The sequence below is a fragment of the Lepeophtheirus salmonis genome, chromosome 5, assembly GCF_016086655.4.
Source record: "Lepeophtheirus salmonis chromosome 5, UVic_Lsal_1.4, whole genome shotgun sequence".
Classification (NCBI taxonomy): Eukaryota; Metazoa; Arthropoda; class Copepoda; order Siphonostomatoida; family Caligidae; genus Lepeophtheirus; species Lepeophtheirus salmonis.
Genome location: NC_052135.2, coordinates 13,179,961 through 13,199,258, shown reverse-complemented (window position 1 = coordinate 13,199,258; position 19,298 = coordinate 13,179,961). Strand labels below are relative to the sequence as shown.

General features: G+C 33.7%; 6 protein-coding genes and 1 pseudogene across 6 annotated transcripts; 4 read left to right on the top strand and 3 right to left on the bottom strand.

The window, feature by feature from the left end:
- The first annotated feature begins 596 nt into the window (after positions 1-596).
- On the top strand, positions 597-2,543 carry Prp4k (Pre-mRNA processing factor 4 kinase). The gene is made up of 2 exons (XM_040711502.2): positions 597-1,170; positions 1,233-2,543. Exon 2 carries the CDS (start codon positions 1,254-1,256, stop codon positions 2,361-2,363), a length of 1,110 nt encoding a protein of 369 aa, XP_040567436.1. The 5' UTR covers positions 597-1,170; positions 1,233-1,253; the 3' UTR covers positions 2,364-2,543.
- Positions 2,544-2,999: 456 nt separating this feature from the next.
- Mcm7 (minichromosome maintenance 7) lies at positions 3,000-5,520 on the top strand. The gene is made up of 2 exons (XM_040711499.2): positions 3,000-4,993; positions 5,083-5,520. The coding sequence occupies exons 1-2, from the start codon at positions 3,156-3,158 to the stop codon at positions 5,420-5,422; spliced, it is 2,178 nt and encodes a 725-aa protein (XP_040567433.1). The 5' UTR covers positions 3,000-3,155; the 3' UTR covers positions 5,423-5,520.
- Positions 5,521-5,893: 373 nt separating this feature from the next.
- LOC121117165 (dynamin-like GTPase OPA1, mitochondrial pseudogene) lies at positions 5,894-9,222 on the bottom strand (annotated as a pseudogene).
- Positions 9,223-10,324: 1,102 nt separating this feature from the next.
- On the top strand, positions 10,325-13,722 carry p115 (General vesicular transport factor p115). Its single transcript, XM_040711498.2, has 4 exons — positions 10,325-11,007; positions 11,077-12,017; positions 12,074-12,601; positions 12,723-13,722. The coding sequence occupies exons 1-4, from the start codon at positions 10,713-10,715 to the stop codon at positions 13,290-13,292; spliced, it is 2,334 nt and encodes a 777-aa protein (XP_040567432.1). The 5' UTR covers positions 10,325-10,712; the 3' UTR covers positions 13,293-13,722.
- Positions 13,268-14,730, bottom strand: LOC121117173 (zinc finger matrin-type protein 2). The gene is made up of 3 exons (XM_040711508.2): positions 14,570-14,730; positions 14,031-14,504; positions 13,268-13,937 (listed from the first exon to the last, which is right to left on the bottom strand). The coding sequence occupies exons 1-3, from the start codon at positions 14,597-14,599 to the stop codon at positions 13,794-13,796; spliced, it is 648 nt and encodes a 215-aa protein (XP_040567442.1). The 5' UTR covers positions 14,600-14,730; the 3' UTR covers positions 13,268-13,793.
- Positions 14,698-17,391, top strand: bbc (choline/ethanolaminephosphotransferase 1 bbc). The gene is made up of 9 exons (XM_040711504.2): positions 14,698-15,432; positions 15,510-15,636; positions 15,756-15,903; positions 15,965-16,087; positions 16,151-16,254; positions 16,339-16,464; positions 16,524-16,667; positions 16,731-16,850; positions 16,916-17,391. Exons 1-9 carry the CDS (start codon positions 15,338-15,340, stop codon positions 17,003-17,005), a joined length of 1,077 nt encoding a protein of 358 aa, XP_040567438.1. The 5' UTR covers positions 14,698-15,337; the 3' UTR covers positions 17,006-17,391.
- Positions 17,392-17,659: 268 nt separating this feature from the next.
- On the bottom strand, positions 17,660-19,191 carry stas (Transmembrane protein stas). The gene is made up of 5 exons (XM_040711505.2): positions 18,897-19,191; positions 18,701-18,797; positions 18,338-18,615; positions 18,164-18,287; positions 17,660-18,093 (listed from the first exon to the last, which is right to left on the bottom strand). Exons 1-5 carry the CDS (start codon positions 19,031-19,033, stop codon positions 17,965-17,967), a joined length of 765 nt encoding a protein of 254 aa, XP_040567439.1. The 5' UTR covers positions 19,034-19,191; the 3' UTR covers positions 17,660-17,964.
- Between the last annotated feature and the right edge of the window lie 107 nt (positions 19,192-19,298).

Genomic DNA, 19,298 nt, shown 5'->3' with positions numbered 1-19,298 from the left:
TTTTTTTCCAATTATATCATACAATTAAAAACTCTGTGTTATAGTTTAACAAATAACTCCGACCAATACTGAGAAAATGTATGAATAACTAGATATATAAAATATTTTCTTTGGTGTACGCTCATAGCCTCATATTAAAAAAAGAAAAGGAGATTACATATATTTGGTTGTAAATCCTAAGCATTTATTAGTGCGAGTTTTGATGTTGGCAACCTTAACAAAAAATATGATTTTCTTAATCTGTTATGATTATTATTTTGTTCTTTGGGAGAGGACATCTAAGTATTCAGTAATTACGTGTGAATGTGCTCATGGAAAACGTATAATAATACTAAAAATCTAGGGAATTATCTATTATACTATTTAAGCAAAGTTGGTCTATTCTTTGACACCTAATTACTCCAAGCAATACTCAGGTACTACTGTAGACATATATTCTACAGTATGAATATAATACATGTTAAGCTAAATAACTATTACCACTTATTAAGGTTAATAGAAACTTTCTATTAACCTTGCTACTTACCATAGGTTCTCCATAAGAGGTTGCTCTTCAAAAAGTTTGAACTCAAATGAATACACCCTAAAACTAATTTAACATATCTGACGACGAGTGATGTTTACAAACAAACAGTGAATCCCGGAAAATAATCTGTTCTTTGGACTCGTCCACAAGCTACATCCAAAAATATCTAATGGATCACAAGTTGAAGAGAAGACACAAAGAAAAAAAACACAGGAAGGATCGCCGTCGATCTCGTTCACCTTATCGATATCACAGACGTCGCCGCGATGAGGAAGACGAGGAAGAAGAAAGACGCCGTAATTATCAGAAGCGTCGATCTCCTCACTCATCTAATTATCATCATAGAAGGACCCACCGTGAGCATGATGTCATCGACATATCATCATCTGAGTCATCATCATCTTCTATTGAACAAGAAGATGATAACAATGTCGAAATTTTAAGCTCCGGAGGAGAAGGAGAGGAGACTACGGAGGAGGCAATCATTCGGAAGCAACGCAAGAGGAGACAAGACCTTCTTCAAAAATTACAAAGTAACGGTGAAGAGAAGGAAACAAAAAGAAGAATCTCTTGAAGTTAAAGCACCATCTTTGAAAATAGAATCCCCCAAAACTCCTACCGAGACAACTTGGAAGTCTTTAAAGGTATACAAAAATATTTCATAGAATGAACTTAGGAATAACATCTGACATTCTTCTTTTTATAGAGTGAAACTTCGACCTTTGATATGTTTGCAGAGGATGACTCCATTCCAATTTCTTCCACAGTGCCTTTGCCTCTTCAACATCCGGCGGAAAATCCTAATTTGACCGACAATTGGGACGATGCCGAAGGTTATTATCGAGTTCAAATTGGTGAAATAATGGATACAAGATATTCTGTGTTTGGCTATACTGGTCAAGGTGTATTTTCTAACGTGGTTCGTGCCAGGGACACTGCTCGAGGAAATCAAGAGGTTGCTATAAAGATTATAAGAAATAATGAACTCATGCATAAAAGCGGCTTAAAAGAATTGGAAATTTTGAAGCGTTTGAATGATGCGGATCCAGATGACAAATATCATTGCCTACGTCTATTTCGACATTTTTTCCACAAGCAGCATTTATGTATGTCTTTTGAGCCTCTCTCAATGAATTTACGTGAAATATTGAAGAAGTATGGAAAGAATGTGGGAATCAACATTCGTGCCGTTAGATCGTACTCAACACAACTACTCTATGCATTGAGACTGTTGCGAAAATGTTCCATCATACATGGAGACATCAAACCGGATAACATTCTGGTCAACGAAACAAAATCTACTTTAAAACTCTGTGACTTTGGTTCCGCGTCCCATGTTGCAGACGGTGAAATCACACCCTATCTCGTATCCCGATTTTATCGAGCACCTGAAATCATATTGGGTCTCAAATATGATTTTAACGTCGACTTATGGAGTGTAGGAGCAACCATTTATGAATTGTATACGGGCAAAATCTTATTTCCAGGACACTCAAATAATGAAATGTTGAAACTCTTTATGGAACTTAAAGGAAAGTTTCCTAACAAACTGATTCGACGAGGTCAATTCCGAAATCAACATTTTGATGATAATTGCAGTTTTCTCTTTCGAGATACGGATAAAGTAACTCAGAGAGATCGAATTGTGACGATGTCTGTTATTAACAGATCTAAGGGTCTAGCGGACATTATTTCTACGCAGAAAGGCTTTTCTGGCAATGTCTCTGCCGAAGGACATTTAGTTGATCTCTTGGATAAATGTTTATTTTTAGATCCCATGAAACGTCCAAGTTTGAGCTCCTGTTTAACACATCCTTTCATTACAGAAAAAGACTGAATCTTTTGAGCAATTAATTATATTACATCATTTTATTTATTTTGTAATATTTTTATGGTACTTAAGTTGTTTTCTCTTTCTTTCAACTCATGAGTTAATTATTCTAATTGTTAATTATGATTGATAAAATTTTCTGTATATAGCGTACATACATATATATGTATATATATTTCATATGACTATTCTTAGATTCATTTACTATTATCACTAATATTTGATTATCCATCAGTATCAGCAAATGATGAGAAATGATTTCTTCTAAAATGAATCTTTACATTAATATATAAATATGGGTCTTGTGTGAGGGTTCATTTGATTCAGGTTTCAGAGTTAGCGGGGTTGTGACAAAGATAAATGTGCGGGCCAAAAAATTTGAAAAAAAAAAAAAAACTAAATCTGTAGCAACTTAAAATGATCATAGTACATATTTATTTGGTAGGTGTTTATTAGATTCAATAGAAATTTCATTATATTCGAAAATCCAAATTTTATGTGATAGCGTACATTTGTAATTTAAATTACAAATGTATAGCTACGCTTTTAATAAATTTTGTCATTAATAAAGTAGACTTAGTCAATATCTGCTATTAAAGTTCTTAACATTAAAATATTTAAAGGCACTCATGAGCTCCGGCCGAGCGTGTTTTAAATGCAGAGAACAAATGGTAACACTGTTTTGGTTTATTTTTTCGCGGCATAATTTGATAATAAAAGAATAGTTGTCTGGATACTCAACCAAGTAGATCTACATTTTAAGAGACTGTGTAATAATCGGAAGGAATTCTCAAGAACATGGTGTCGAATTCCCGTAACAAACCCCTAAATTATGAGGAAGAAAGAGGAAAGTTGAAACGATTTCTCGCAGAGTTCCACACAGTGGACCCTTCATCGGGCAACAAAGTGTTTCCTTATGCCTCGGTCCTGACTCGGATCGCTCATCGAGAAGAGACACTTCTCGAGGTGGATATGGATCATTTACGTGCTTTTGATTCGGATATAGCGGATGCAGCAGAGGAAAACGCACGTCGTTACAATTTACTGTTTAGTGAGGCCGTCTGGGAGCTTTTACCGGAATATCGTGAGCGTGATGCCCCCGCGGTGGACGCTCTGGATGTCTACATCAACCACCGTACTCACATGGAAGCTCAAAACCCCAATGGCAATCGTGTGACTTGCCCGCCTGAACTCGTGCGACGCTACCAAGTGACTTTCAAATGCAGTGACAGTCAAAAGCCGCTTGCGATCCGATCCGTGCGAGCAGAACACATTGGGAGGCTCATTAACATTCGAGGTGTTGTGACGAGGGCGACGGAAGTCAAGCCTATGATGGAGGTCGCAACCTACACCTGTGACCAGTGTGGAGCAGAAACCTACCAACCCGTGGGAGGACTCTCTTTCATGCCTCTTAACTCCTGCCCCTCGGAGGACTGTAGAGTCAATAAATCTGGAGGGAAGCTGTTTCTTCAATCCAGAGGAAGTAAATTTATCAAGTTTCAGGAACTCAAGATTCAAGAACACAGTGATGCCGTTCCTGTTGGGCATATCCCTCGCTCCATTACCGTCTACTGTAGAGGAGAGGTGACTCGATTATGTGTTCCTGGAAATCATGTTGCTGTGGATGGGGTTTACTTCCCTATTGTGCGCTCTGGATTTAGAGCTCTTTCTCAAGGTCTTCTCAGTGATACTTATTTTGAAGCTCATCGAATTGTAGAAATGAATAAAACAGAGGATGACAAGATTGGCGAAGAAGAATTAACAGAAGAAGAGCTCAAGCAAGTGACAGAAGATAACTTTTATGACAAACTGGCATGTTCTATTGCTCCTGAGATATATGGACATGAGGACGTCAAGAAGGCTCTCCTTCTCTTATTGGTGGGTGGTGTCGACAAAAACCCAGCAGGAATGAAAATAAGGGGGAACATTAATATTTGTTTGATGGGGGATCCTGGTGTAGCCAAGTCACAATTACTTTCCTATATGGATCGACTGGCACCTCGCTCTCAATACACTACGGGTCGAGGATCCACTGGAGTTGGTTTAACTGCCGCCGTCATGAAAGATAATATTACTGGTGAAATGATGTTAGAGGGAGGAGCTCTAGTTCTCGCTGATCAAGGAATCTGCTGTATTGACGAATTTGACAAAATGAATGACTCTGACCGTACTGCAATTCATGAAGTAATGGAACAACAGACTATATCTATTGCTAAAGCTGGTATTATGACGACCTTGAATGCTCGCGTTTCCATATTGGCCGCTGCAAATCCTGCTTATGGACGATATAATCACAAAAAGTCTGTCACACAAAATATTCAATTACCTGCAGCTCTACTCTCTAGGTTTGATTTGCTGTGGCTCATAGCCGATCGCCCTGATCGAGATAATGATCTTCGTCTTGCACAGCACATCACATATGTTCACCGTAACAATTGTCAACCCCCAAGTCAATATGAACCCTTGGATATGAAACTCATGAGGCGCTACATTGCAATGTGTAAAAAGCAGAGTCCCGTGATTCCTGAGGACTTGACCGATTATGTTGTTGGTGCATATTGTGAGATGAGAAAAGAAGCAAGGAACAATAAAGACATGACATTTACATCTGCAAGGACATTACTTGCCATTCTAAGGTGTGTTGTTTTCTTATACATTTTATATATATATATATACAGGTTTAAATATATTTATTTTAATCAATATAATCTAATTGTATTTCCAGATTAGCTACATCTTTAGCCCGCCTTCGTATTGTCGATACAGTTGAAAAAGAGGACGTTAATGAGGCTATGCGACTTATGGAGATGTCAAAGGACTCGTTAATAATGGGTAGAGAAACTTCTGGTAAAAAACCTCAAAATGTCACGGATCAAATCTACGCATTGATTAGAGAAATGGCTGGAGATCACAAAACACTTAAAATTGCAGAAATTAAAGAAAGATGTATGAGCAAGGGTTACAAAGCCTCACAAATTGATCAAGCTATTGATGAGTATGAAGAACTTAATGTATTTGCTGTAAATCAAGTGAAAACCAGGATAACCTTCATTGACATTAACTAAAAACTATTTTTTTATTTATACCCAGCGATATTGTACATGAACACTTATACATATATTTTTTTTAAACTATAATTGACAATACATAAACTATTTCAAAATTTGTCATTATTTATCATGAATATAATTTTTTCGTTTCTTATATTCAACATCTTTTAAAAAAAAAGAGTAGTTAAAGCGAATCATTTCTAATGCAAAAAAGTTCTACCGGAAAAGATTTTTGAGAAATTACAACTTGATTATCAACACTTGTTTTTTTGTATTAAAAATACATAACTGATTTGAGTTTTACCATTATTTAGTGGTAGAATAAATTCTTGTATAATTTGAAATCTAAATTACTTTATATAGCAATTACCTTTACATGCCACTCACTGAAGCAGATCAGTTATCAGTGATAACTGATCTGCTTCAGTCTATCAGTCAGATCTAGTGTGATAACTTGTCACACTAGATAGTTAAGATTAAGCTTGATTAAGATTTTGGATTTATTTATTTAAATATAAATTTATAAATACAAAATATGTACAGTCAACACTCTTATATAACTTTATTGTTTTAAGTTAATAACACGACTTTCAGAAATTAAAATCACGAGCCGCAAAATTTACTAGTAAAATAGCTGAATTGACGCGACCGTTTCATACTGAAGTAGGATATTTTTCTCACTTTCACGGGATTTTAGTTGTGGTAAAATAGAGCCAGACTAGATTATCTTATATCACAGGCAGCCGTTTTATATTCCTGAAAATTACTTCTTGGCTTGCTCAACTCATTTTAGGAAGAAATATATGTCAAGGAATACTTTAATTATCACTCATAACGTGTATATATATATATATTCTTTCAAAAGTATTATTAATTATATGTATGTATGTATATTAACTTGAAAATATCTTAAACAGGTTATTCTTGTCCGGCATTAAGTGAATCAATAAAATCTTCCAATTTTTCTTGAATATGTCGCACACGTTTTAACTCTTCCGCCAATTGAACTCTTCTTCCACTCAATAGTGAGTTCTTTTGTTCATAACTATTCGAAAATTCATCTAACACTTCCTTGATCTCCCTTTCAAATCTCTTAGACTCACGATTAATTACCTGTTGCCTTAGATTATTAGCAGTAATTTTTAGCATTTGTTGAACTCTCCAGAACAAAACAACGTCACTACAATCATACTCAGTCCTAATACCCTTACTATATGCAAAAAATCCTTTCTTACAATCACTGCATCTTTGTATAGCTTTCTCAAGAAGATTTTTTCTAAATAAAGGGTTCCAAACATTTTTAATCGTCTCATCGTTTGTTTCTACACCATCATTCATCAAGTTTCTTTTTACTATGGATATTTCTTCATTGGATAATTGCGCTTTATGTTGTGTTTTATAGAGGAGTTTCAGCAGTTCGGGTAGGATTTTGCTATTCACGCCGTGTTCTTCAGTAGACGATTTCCATTGTATTAGCTTTTCAAAATTAGAGGGTCCTAGTTGTTCATAAAGCTGGTTTTGCACAAATTTCAATTTTTCGGTTAGTGCAGATTCAAGAAATTGAATTGACGAATCCCATTGTTCTTTATCGTGAACTGTGTTATCTTCCAACGTGTTGAGTTGAATCAATCTTAGAGCATTTGTAGCCTTTACTTCCCAACTATGTCGTTTAATGGCTTCCTTAACAACTGCAGACTTAAGATTATCGAATATTTTATCATGATCTGTACTATTCTTGTGCTTTTCAATTAGTTGAATAAATTGATTTGACAATACTTCCCAACCAACTTCAACGCAAATATTTCCTAGATTTGTATCTGCCCATTTTTTCAATCTTATATCCACAGTGGTATTGAAAATTCCTGTCTGACTCTTTTGGGATGTTATAACAGAGCTTTCACTGAACCGAGATTGTGTCGCTGGTAAATATATATTTTCAAAGACATAAGGAGCAATTTTTTTCCAAAGTTTTCTATTGATCATGTCTTCCCAATGACGGGCTGGAACTAAAGATAAGTTAACAACCTCATCTAAAATATCTCCTCTTGCTTTTTCAAATAGCTCGTCACGATCCAATTCTCTCATACGTGAGAAATTATTTTTCCACTCTGTCTCAAGATTAAATCTTGTTGCCTTGAAGGCATCAGCTTGTTGCTCGATTGTGTCGAGAACCATCTTCCAAAAGCAATCAGATACTGCATAACTTAAGTTACGAGTTGTCGTCTGAGCAGGACTAACGTTGTTTTTGAATAGTTTAGAATGTGAAAAAAACTCATCTTCATGGTGTTTGATATCTTGAACTGTTTCGTTGATAGATCCTTTTCCTGTTACGACTGCAAAATATCCCAACGCTTTCATCGGAAATAATTTTCCAGACAAAATTTTTTCAATTCTCTCGGGATTAATATTATTTTTTTCGGCTAGATCAACTTTAGTGAGGACCAAAATTGTTCTTTTTCCATGTGGATCCATTTCAGATATAAGATCTACAACATTGCTTCTTTCTGCGTCCACCGATGCATCCTGAATGCACAAAATAATTGCGTTGGGATTAGACATATACTTGAAGGCTAAAGATTTAATTTGTTCCTTGGACAGGGGATCCATACCAGTAGTAATTGTACTAATAATTCCGGGAAGATCTACAAGAACCATTCTTTGAAGCCCAGGCCCTTGAACAACCATTGATATCGGATTTCTAGAAATAGTTTCCCCACACTGGATGGACTTTAACATTCGGTTTTCCACTTCGTTACGGAGATCTTCTAAATCTTTTTTGTTGTTTAAATCAAACTCTCTCAAAGAATCTTTAAATCGAGCAACATGATAGGGGCCTTCACTTAAAGTAACAGAAACGGGAGCCCGGGTCATCATTTCACCTGCACCTCTTGGGAAAATTCTTGCTTGTGCTATCATTTCAAGGACTGAGGTTTTTCCAGCAGACTGATCACCTATCACAACAACCCTTGGAAGATTATCACCTGTTTTATACGACAAATCATAACCACACAATTCATCTAAAACATCGGAATACATATCTATTAATGATTTCTTGGAGTGTTTTTGGGATGTGTTCTTAGCCAGTCCAAGAAGTAACTGCTTTTTTAATTCCGCATTTTCTCTCTCGGTCATTTCCAATTTCTTTTGATAACGAGCTTGAGTTTTCGCCAATTCCCCCCGAGCAGCGTTTAATTTGTCCCTAATATCTTTATAAGGTTGACTATTCACCTCAGCTAAAGTATCTTCTCCTGTGGCATTCTCTTCTATCTTACTTCCGTCAATTATATGAAGATTCAATTTATTTAATTCCATACTTGAAGATGGACTAGATTCTTTTGTATCCGGAAAAGGTACTGCCGTAGATTGAGAAATCTCCTTTTGTTGGATGGCATGATCCAACCTCTTAGAAAACCATGAAGATAAAGTCGATAATTGTGTTTTACTTCGATCCAAAATGGGATCAAGATCTTGGATCTTACCTTTCAAGTAAGTTTTCATTTCGTTCATCTTTTCGCTCCCATGGGCCGCCTCTCTAAGACTTTCTATCCATTTTATGTCGGGTAAGTTGGACTTCCACTCCTCGTAACGATATTTAAGAGAAATTCCCCACCGACCGTGCTACCAACGATAAGATATCGAATTTTGAGAAGATTTCTAAATAATTTCGGAACTAAGGACACCATTCTGGATTCGGTCTCCCTTTCATAAGAGTAATTTTAATTCTGAACTTCACAAGACCTTTTAAGTTATTAAGTTCAACTTTATTATTGTTAATGTGACGGAATTTTTTAGCCTGCATCCGACAGCTGACTCAATTATGTTTCCAGTCCTTAATAATAGGCTAAGCCTGGGCCTTACATTTAGCAATGTGATGTCACAATATGAAAATCACTGTCACTAATATCAGATTAACTTTATTAATCACATTACTACTGTGAATCCCCTATAATAACAGTGCCGCCTACAACGGGGATGGGGGTCTATGTGGCTTTAGACCCCCTCTCAAAAAATATTTTGAATTACATTTTATGAACTAGCCTCATCCCTTCAAAAAAATTATCTATATAGAAAATTAAAAAACTCCCATCTCTCTAGCTCTCTCTCAAAAAACAACAACCTCTGCTATATGGCGTATTTAAATTGTGTTATTAAATGGCTTTAACATTATTAAATACCCCCGAGTCAAATTATACCATTAAGCATAATATTTGCTGAAATTAATAAGTAATTAATTTGTTTTATAAAAGTTTAACTTCTTTTATCCTTATATTAATAATATAATTATATGTTCAATCATTGTCTTCCAAACATTCAAATAAATCTAATACACAATAAACAATCATTTTAATAATTAAGGATATTGGAACGCATTTTCATTTCTTTGCCAGCTTAAATTCGAAAAAAATATACATGTATATATATCATTTTTGTGATCAAACGTCTAGCGTTTAATTATGTACATTTTGTATTGTGCAAAATATATTATTAATTATAATCTATATCAAATATATTACCTAATTTTTTATTTGATTAAACAATATAACATATAATTGATTAATTAGGTCAAGGATTACTTAAGATGTTAAGTAATCCATGGTTATGATCCCAAAAATAATTATTTTTCTCTATAAACCTTATGATTCAACACACATTTTACAAATATAATTGAAATATCAAATGTATAACATTTAGTCTAAAGTTAGAATCTAGAATCGGACAAACTAATTACATACAACATTTGAATTAAAAATGAAGTCATAAGGACTTTTATGATACATTTGATTAGGGGAGACTGTTGCAATTTGTTGTTGGATTTAGTAGTCCCCCCTCCAAGTCCTATATTATAATTAGATAGATCCCATGTTAGGTTAATCAATATGCTTTTCTATACTCTGTAATGACATTACTTAATTATAGCGTGAAAGAGACCATCTAGAAAAATCAATAGAAAATTTTGACTCCCTAATTAAACTTTTGTTATTCATATAATAGCTAAATATAGAATAAAAGACATAATAATCCATGGACCATGATTCTTGCTTACTTCGATGAATCTCGCATTCCTCCACCTGTTAATGCGTCATTCATTAGGAAAGAAATTGAATTTGGCGGTATTCCCGTATGGAGAGGAGTGTGAGCTGAGTTGACGCAGACACGAAGCTGTGTACTGCGGGGAGCTGCAACTAGGAGTAGGGCCGGAGCGAGAAGTTTGGACAGCTGATGCCAACAACAACAAATTGAATGTCATAATAATAATAAATAGGAGGAAGGATTGAATCAATCCTCTTGAAGAAAATTATCAATTATGGATCTCTTTCGGAATATTCTTGGAAGTGGATCCACTTCAAATGAGGCCCAATCTATAGCTGAGACAATTGAGACGGTTGTGGATCGATTAAGACACTCTACTTTACTGGATGACCGAAGAGACGCATGTCGGCATCTTCGAGGTCTCTCCAACAAATTCCGACTAGAAGTAGGGGTCCAGGCTCTTGACGTTCTAACAGAAGATGTTCTCATTACGGATCGCAATGATGAACAAATTATCTCCAATGCACTTGAAACCATTTGTAACATCCTGGATCCTGAGACTCATGAAGGTGCATTCAAACTTAGTCTTTACACATTATATAATTATCTTATGTTTTTTTCTTTGTTTTGACCCATAGATGATGATGAAGACAAAATGGGATGCAATTTTACGGATATCTACTTGAAAAAAAAGGAAAATGTAAACTGCGTCCTTGAGCTCCTAGGTGAATACGAATTCAAAATTCGTAGACCATCTGCGAAGCTTCTCACGTTTCTTCTTCAAAATCGTCCTCGAGAAATGCAAGACATTATTCTATTAAGTCACATGGGTGTGAGTAGGTTCATGGATGTTCTTGCTGATACCAGAGAAGTTCTCAGAAATGATGCTTTGATCCTCTTATTTCATTTGACACAAGGAAACGCCAACTTGCAGAAAATAGTAGCCTTTGAAAATTGCTTTGATATACTTTTGGACATACTATGTATAGAAGGTTATAGTGACGGTGGAATCATTGTGGAAGACTGTTTGAAGCTCATGTTGAATTTACTAAGAAATAATCCATCCAATCAAACATTTTTTCGTGAAGGCTCCTATATTCAAAAAGCATGCCCTTTTTTCGAACAAATAATCAAGGAAAAAGATGAGCTAGGTTGGTCCGCTCAAAAAGTGACCAATACGGTGGATATGCTTCATGTCATCCGTACTTTAGTTTCTCCTTCTAATTCAAGCACTGTAGTTTCCAGTTGTCAGATTAAAATAAATGGTTCTGGCTTATTGAACTGTCTTTGCGAAATTCTAATGGATCCTAAAATTCCTGCAGATATTTTGACAGAAACTATCAACACGATATCAGAAGTGATACGTGGAAACTTAAAAAACCAAAAAGTATTGTCTAAGGTTGTAGGACCTTGTGAACCACCAAGACCTGCTTTGATTCTTTTACTTATGTCTATGACAAGTGAGAAACAACCGCTTAGTTTACGATGTGCTGTTTTGTATTGCTTTCAATGTTTCCTACATAATAATCCGTTGGGAAAAATTGAAATATTTAGAGATTTCCCTCCAAATAAAAAACTGGTAAGATCAATTTTCTATTTTTTTAGTTTTAGTTTTAATTTTTTTTGCACTCACAGGGAGTAACGGAAATGACTTTCCAAACTGATATATTCCCAAGTGAATTACTTTTTTCCGGCTTGCTTTCGAACAACAAACTTAGCATTTGGTTTTCTTCAGTGGCCATAGCTCATGTTTTAACGGATAATGAAGCCCTTAAATTGGAGTTATTATACGTGGATTTCACGAGTAATCAAACTGTTTCCCCAGTTTACGAAAATGGTTCTACAGAGTTCATTCCGTTTCTTGCTAGAATATTTGAGCAGCTTCAACATACAAATCACCCACAATCTAAAATAGGGATTATAATGCTCCTTTCAACTTGGATATGCAACTGTAGTAAAGCAGTGACGTGTTTATTAGATATTCAAGCCGTTATTCCATTCTTAACTGGTCAAATTACATCTAATGAACATGATGAAAAAGAACGGGTAGCTCAAGGGATGTGTGCATTCCTCCTTGGACTTAGTATCATCAACATACAGAAATCTGATGAAACATCCTACCAAAAACTTTTGCAACTGATTAAGAGTCGCATTGGACATGAGGTATGTACTAATTCTATACATATACTGCTCTAATCAAAGCGTAATATTGCATTACAATGTAAAATTACTTATTTATGAAGAGTAAAAAACCATAAAATTATTGGAACTAATTATCTTAAAGGTATTCATGGACAAATTTAATGAAGTTACCAAGTATGAAGGATACAACCGAGCCTTAAATCACCCTCAACTTAGAATTGCAGAGAGCTCCAACATCATTTTCGACTATATGTGGTGCAAGCTTTTTAAACAACAGGAACATAAGATCATATCTCATCTTGAAAATTTATCCTCCTCAGAAGATCCATCTGAGGCCGTTCCAACAATAGACTACCAAAAAATAATTGATGAAAGCAATTCTAAATTACAGAGTGTCATGCTCGAAAACGCAAAACTTAGAGCTGATTTATCTGAGACAAAAGAGAAAATGAACCAGATGCAATTATCCGCCAACACCTTTAATCCCAACCATATTGACAAGCCTGCTCAATGTTCTTGTGATAAAGTTACAAATCAACTACGGGATGAGTTAATTCAACAAAGGCTGCAAATAGTTCATTTAAACTCCTTATTAGAAGTTGAGAAGGCGAAACTAAAGGAATTACACGAGGATCATGAAGATACACAACTTATGATTGAAAAATATGATGAAATATGTACTCGTCATAACATTCAAGTTGACTTTATTTAATAAGCATTTATTTTCTAAATTGATATATCACAATATTTTATATATAATTTTTGTTGTTGTTGCTTTTAAAGTTTTATTCGTACTACCATTTTGTATCAGACTTTTGTAGAGTTTAAAAAAATACTATTGTCTACTACTTAAGGCTTCAAGTTTTAAGTAACGGAGTACATAGATCATTAATAGTTAATTTTGAATCCACTTTGTATAAGTGACAATAATAAGAGAGACACAGAATTTTAAATCGTAGGGTAGAACATTTTTTTTCCTCTCCTTTTTTTGACATTTAAATATTTATAAAAACATTTCCAACATTATTCCTTATGATATTTTTTTTTTTCAAACAAATATAGTAAGAACTCAAGTTATGAATGATTTTTAATGGTTTTATAATGATAATAATTAATTAACAATAAATTTGAAAGTAACCCGTTTCATAATTACTTAATAGAAGGACGTTATAAAAAAAAAGCCCATTTGACTGAGCAAAGTAATAAATGAGAGTTAACTCTTTTTAGATGAGCCAAATCCCGAAAATCCCATCATTTTTTTCATTTCACTATCATCTTCAAGTGCACTCGAACTTGTTTCTTCGATACCTCGTTTCCTTCTTTGGCGATTTTTTTTATATTCTTTTACTTTTTCTTCCTTCAAAATAAAAAATAAATGTAACACGTTGTTATGAGAATAACTCTATAATTAAATAATGCGTGGTAATGGATTGAATCTATGGTGATGTACCTCTTCCTTGAGCTCTTGAACTCGCTCGTTGATACTGTACTCCTTCCTTTTCTCTTCCATTTTCTTTTTATTCATAGTGAAACGTGACTTGACTTGATCCAGTGAAGACCTTTCAATTTTCATTGACATACCCAGATTCCGTTGATGTTTTTTGCCATTGATATGATCCAAAAAATTAATAGAGTCCTTGACAACACAGTCACAAACATTGCAGTAGTATCCGGCAGAGGCATCCGCGGGTGAGTTCTTACTGATGACGGTACTTTTACCAAGTTTAGAGTCCAAATCCACATCGTAGTCTCTACGTTTGAGCAATGTCTTTTTCACAGGTGGAGCTCCAGCCTCATCCTTAGTTACAATATCATCATCTTCCCAATCCCAGTCAAAGCCATCCATTTCTCTTTTACGCCCACCCTCATCCTCCCTAGAGCGACCCCATTTTCTTCGATGTCCATCCGGTCTCCCACTCTGACTCTAGAAAATAAAGTGCATTCATATTTAATTATAACAAATAAAAATGAGCAACACGGAATTCTTACTCCACTGCTGCTTCCCTCCTTTCCTGACATATCCGTGTCCACCTTAGGCTAAAATCGTAAATGTAAATGAAGCTCGACCTTCCAATTAAATTAAATAAACAATAATTCTTTTATTTATTTACTAATAGGTATATATTCAACCAAAAACAGGGAATTCTATGTGAAATGAAAGAAAACAACATCTAGTATTTAAAGTCTACAAGCAACCTTTTAACGTTGTGGTATGTGTATTCATTATCAATCAAAACTATACATCCTATTATCATTTTCATAAGTGATGAAGATAATTTTCTGTTAATCATTGTTGTGGTAATTCAAAAAATCATTTGAGTGTAACAACAAGGAAAAGGTGCAAATATTAATATATGATTCGATCTTTTTAATTCAACGTGCATACACGTACACAGCTTGGTTGAAGCCATATTTATTTCGCTTTCATGACGTCACCATGAGAATCCATAATAATAACATACTGCCTACAATATTTTCTACTCACTTAATTGGGATAGGTGAGATCAAAAGTCCAGTCCGGTCTTTGGTATTCACATAACATGCAAAAGTATGAGAATTATCTCAGCTGAAATTTTATTTATCACTATTCCGCTAAAAAAGAGGAAGAAAAGTACGTACTACTGATGACTGATGAGTGGCGGAGAAAAATTAGTTATTTACTCAGCTACGCACGTATGCAACGAAAAAACTGAAAAGTCGACTTATATAAACATTCGATGCCAAAGTGAGTTAGTCGAATGACAATTGCTACTCGAGATGTATGCTCTCAAGGAATCACAGCTTCTGAATCTGAAAAAACACAAGTACTCTACAGTCAACATCTCTCTTTTAGATCCCTTGTTCCAAATATGGTAAATTCTTTATATTAGAAATTCTTAATTCAATTTTGCTTCTCTCTTAAATAATGTGACTTTTTTTAAAAAAATAGGTGGAATACAGTAATTCATTATGTACCATTGTGGGTCGCCCCAAATTTATTAACAATTGTAGGTCTGATTGTGAACGCCCTAACTTCACTGATATTAGTTTTCGAGACCAACTGTGCAACAACTGAGGTTTGTAATTTCCTACATTAATTTGTAATTACCGTTCATTTTTTTAACTGACCATTAAGTCATTCAATTATCTTGTTAGAGGCATGGACAATTATAAATATTCCAATACTTTTACTTAGGCTCCAGGCTATGCATGGTATTTATGTGCTCTTGGTTTATTCATTTATCAAACATTAGATGCCATCGATGGAAAACAGGCGAGGAGAACAAATACTACTTCTTCTCTAGGAGAATTATTTGACCATGGATGCGATAGTATCACAACAAGTAAAACAATATTAAATTATCTAATTAATGGGATGAGTGATTCTATTTTCTTAATTTCTAGTATTTATCAGTATTTCAGCAGGATGTTGCTTCCGCTTAGGAAAAGAGCCCGAGCTCCTGTTTTTTCAATGTGTATTTTGTTGCTTGCTATTCTATTCAACACATTGGGATGCTTATATAACAAGTATTAACTAAACTGGACTTATTTATTTTAAAAAAATTAGGTGTAATAACATAACTATTTCAGGGACTGTATTATTTGGCAAATTTGATGTAACTGAATGTCAAACAGGTCTCATGCTCTTACTTGTAGCAAGTGGAATGTTCGGTATTCAAATTTGGGAGTATTCTGTAAGTTCTATTAGTTAGTTGTACATGATTTTATACACTTGAAAATTACTCAATTGTAATCTTTGAATGTATTTCTTCTTATAGGTCATTTCTAATTGGACTCTGAAGGGGATTTGCATATATACTTGTGTTATATTAGGAGTATATAATCTCATTACGAAGCTTTATTCAATTATAACAGGATATAGAAGTAACAACATGACTCTTGCCGTATGTATTTAATAATTTAACTCATAATGGAAAATTATTATAAAAATACATTTATATAGGGGGCTTTTCGGCCATTGGTTCCACTCTTGGTGTTTATGTTATTTTTTGTAATGTACATAAAATTAGATATTGTGAAGCAGGATCCATTGAAAATCATTTTTGGTTTTCACTTTTTGTTTTCAAAATTGAATAACACACTCATCGTAAGTTTATATCCCTCTAAATGTAAAATATTAGTAATTATCCTTTTTACTACTAACGAATAGGTGAGTCATATGTCAAAACATCCTATGAACATCAAGATATTTGTACTGCTGTCTCCATTAGTAATTTTATTTGGTAATATGCTCGGCGTTGACACGGGATTATCCTCTTTAATCTTTCTTGTAAGAACGGAAATTTGACTTATGCTATAATTATATTTAATCTTATAAATTTCTCTCTTTTTCAGATTATTACATTTACTGACTTAATGATTTACAACGCGAGGATTTGTCAACAATTGTGTAATTACTTAAATATTTATTTATTTAAGATATGATTCATCTAACATCTCGATAATCTTACTATGAAACCTGGAATTTTAAATAGAAGCACAAAATTGTATACATAGATATATATGTTGTTAGAATAAGATGGTTCTAATTTTCCTTTTATATAATATTGAGCTTATCTGTGATTGTTTCTTCATTCCTTATGAAATAAGTATATCATTTATTTAAGGATAAGGGGATACACAATGGTATGCACTGTGATATTAAATCTATTTTACTTGTAGTATTGTTAATTAAATTGCAAAAATAATCATTATTATTATGTGTGTCTTCTATTAATTATATTTTACCTTTGTTATAATTTTGGGTTTGTGTACTATATGTATTTGTATTTTGTTAAACTTATCCTAAAAATAAATTAACTCTAGATTAATTTAAAGTTCTTATTACTAAGACTTGTCATTTAAAAATAAACATTAACACATCCGTACTAGATATGTATTAATTAAGAGAAACTGCTCAAAAATCTTATTAATTTTATGAGTATAAATATCAAATTTTAAGAAGCAATAAAAAAATTCTCTCAGTTAGGAAGTAAATATAAATAATAACTGCCCGGCTTTACCCATAGTTATCAATCAATACAACTTTACTATGGTAAAAAAGGTACAGTCCAAAATTTTTATAATAGAATGTTGTAATTAATATATTATCTGTATATTTTTTCTTTAATTGTTATAAACGTGACTGACATGCACTTTTAAATTACAACACATGAACTACATAATTAATCATATAAATACCTATAAGTTGTACATAATAAGACAGACAGAGTAATAAACAAAATTAAAAACTCGTCACTTGTAAATTAGATTGAGATCTCTTTCAACATATTATAATGACTCAAGCAATTGAAAAGTACTAAAAGATAATAATATACAATTAACATCGATATAATATATATATCTTAGTGAAATGACATGGGAAAAGATGAATTGATGTTACTTCAAGTTCTTACTAATTTTTTCATTCCGATAGGTAGTAAGCAAAGCAAAGAGATTAAGAATAAAAGAATGATACTTTGATAGGAGAAGGCGTCTGCCGTGGAGGTCATTTCCTGAAGTGTTTTTCCAGCCTATAAAGGATATATTATTCAATCTTTATGCTAAAACATATTTATAACAAAATAAAATAATTGAATAAACCTTTATGGCAACAATTGACGGTGGGGCTACACCGAAGAAAGTACCAAACCAAAATGGAATAACATCAACCTCAAGGATAGGCGAAGTTATGTTTATTAACCAATTGGGGACGAGAGGCGTAATTCTGTAATTAATTAGATCTTTATTTTGCATAGAATTTGTAACGATTTTTACCTCAAGAATAAGATGTAGATGAACATGTTATCTCTATGTTTTTCCACTTCCCGTGCTAAATCGTGAACTTTTGCTGGAATATATTTTTGAATTAAGCATTTTCCAATTACATGACTGAGAAGATAGCAACACAAGGCTCCAGTCGCAGAGCAGAAACAAACCATTATAAGAGCCGTATAAAAGGGGAATAGAAAACCTGCTACGATTGATAAAAATATTGAGCCTGGAATGGCGAAAGTTTGAAGGAACAAATAAGTAATGGTGACTCCAATTAAAACCTATTCCAATAATGATAATAAATGTTCGTATTTTACTTGTATTATAATAATTTATAAACATAAGGAATAAAAACAATTGCATTACTTGTAAATAATACTGAACACTGTATTGCGAAAGAACCATTCCCAATGACTTGGCTTCCTCAATATTAGATGGAAATTTAATGTGGATTGCCTCTTTGCTGTAGAGGGAAGGGAAAAAAAGTACTAGGTTTAAATCATTATCCTTTTTAATGGCTTTGAAAAACTAAAACTGAAAAGTAATAAGATCTAGAACTTACTCATTGATGTCGGGTAAGTTTAGATAAACAGCAATTAAAACACCGATGTAAGTTAAAAATATTAGGATCAAGGAGGTGAGAGCCACTTTTGTACTCATGGTAGACTTCTTGTCCTTTAATTCCGTCTCAGTTGTCATTCTTACCCAGCAGATATCTTTGATTGATAATTACCGATTATGTGAGTCGCAAATGTATTTAATATTGATAACTTTAAGTCTTAAGCGTGCTTAGTTAATAATATTTATTATAGACAATAAAATCAAAAATGTAAATTAATTTAACAGTTGTTTAGAATGACGTCACATTACGTTATTTGTGTTCCATTTGATAATCAACCGGCCGAGCCACCCTCACCGTGTAGCAAAAATATTCATTTTGATTCATATGAAAACACACGCAACC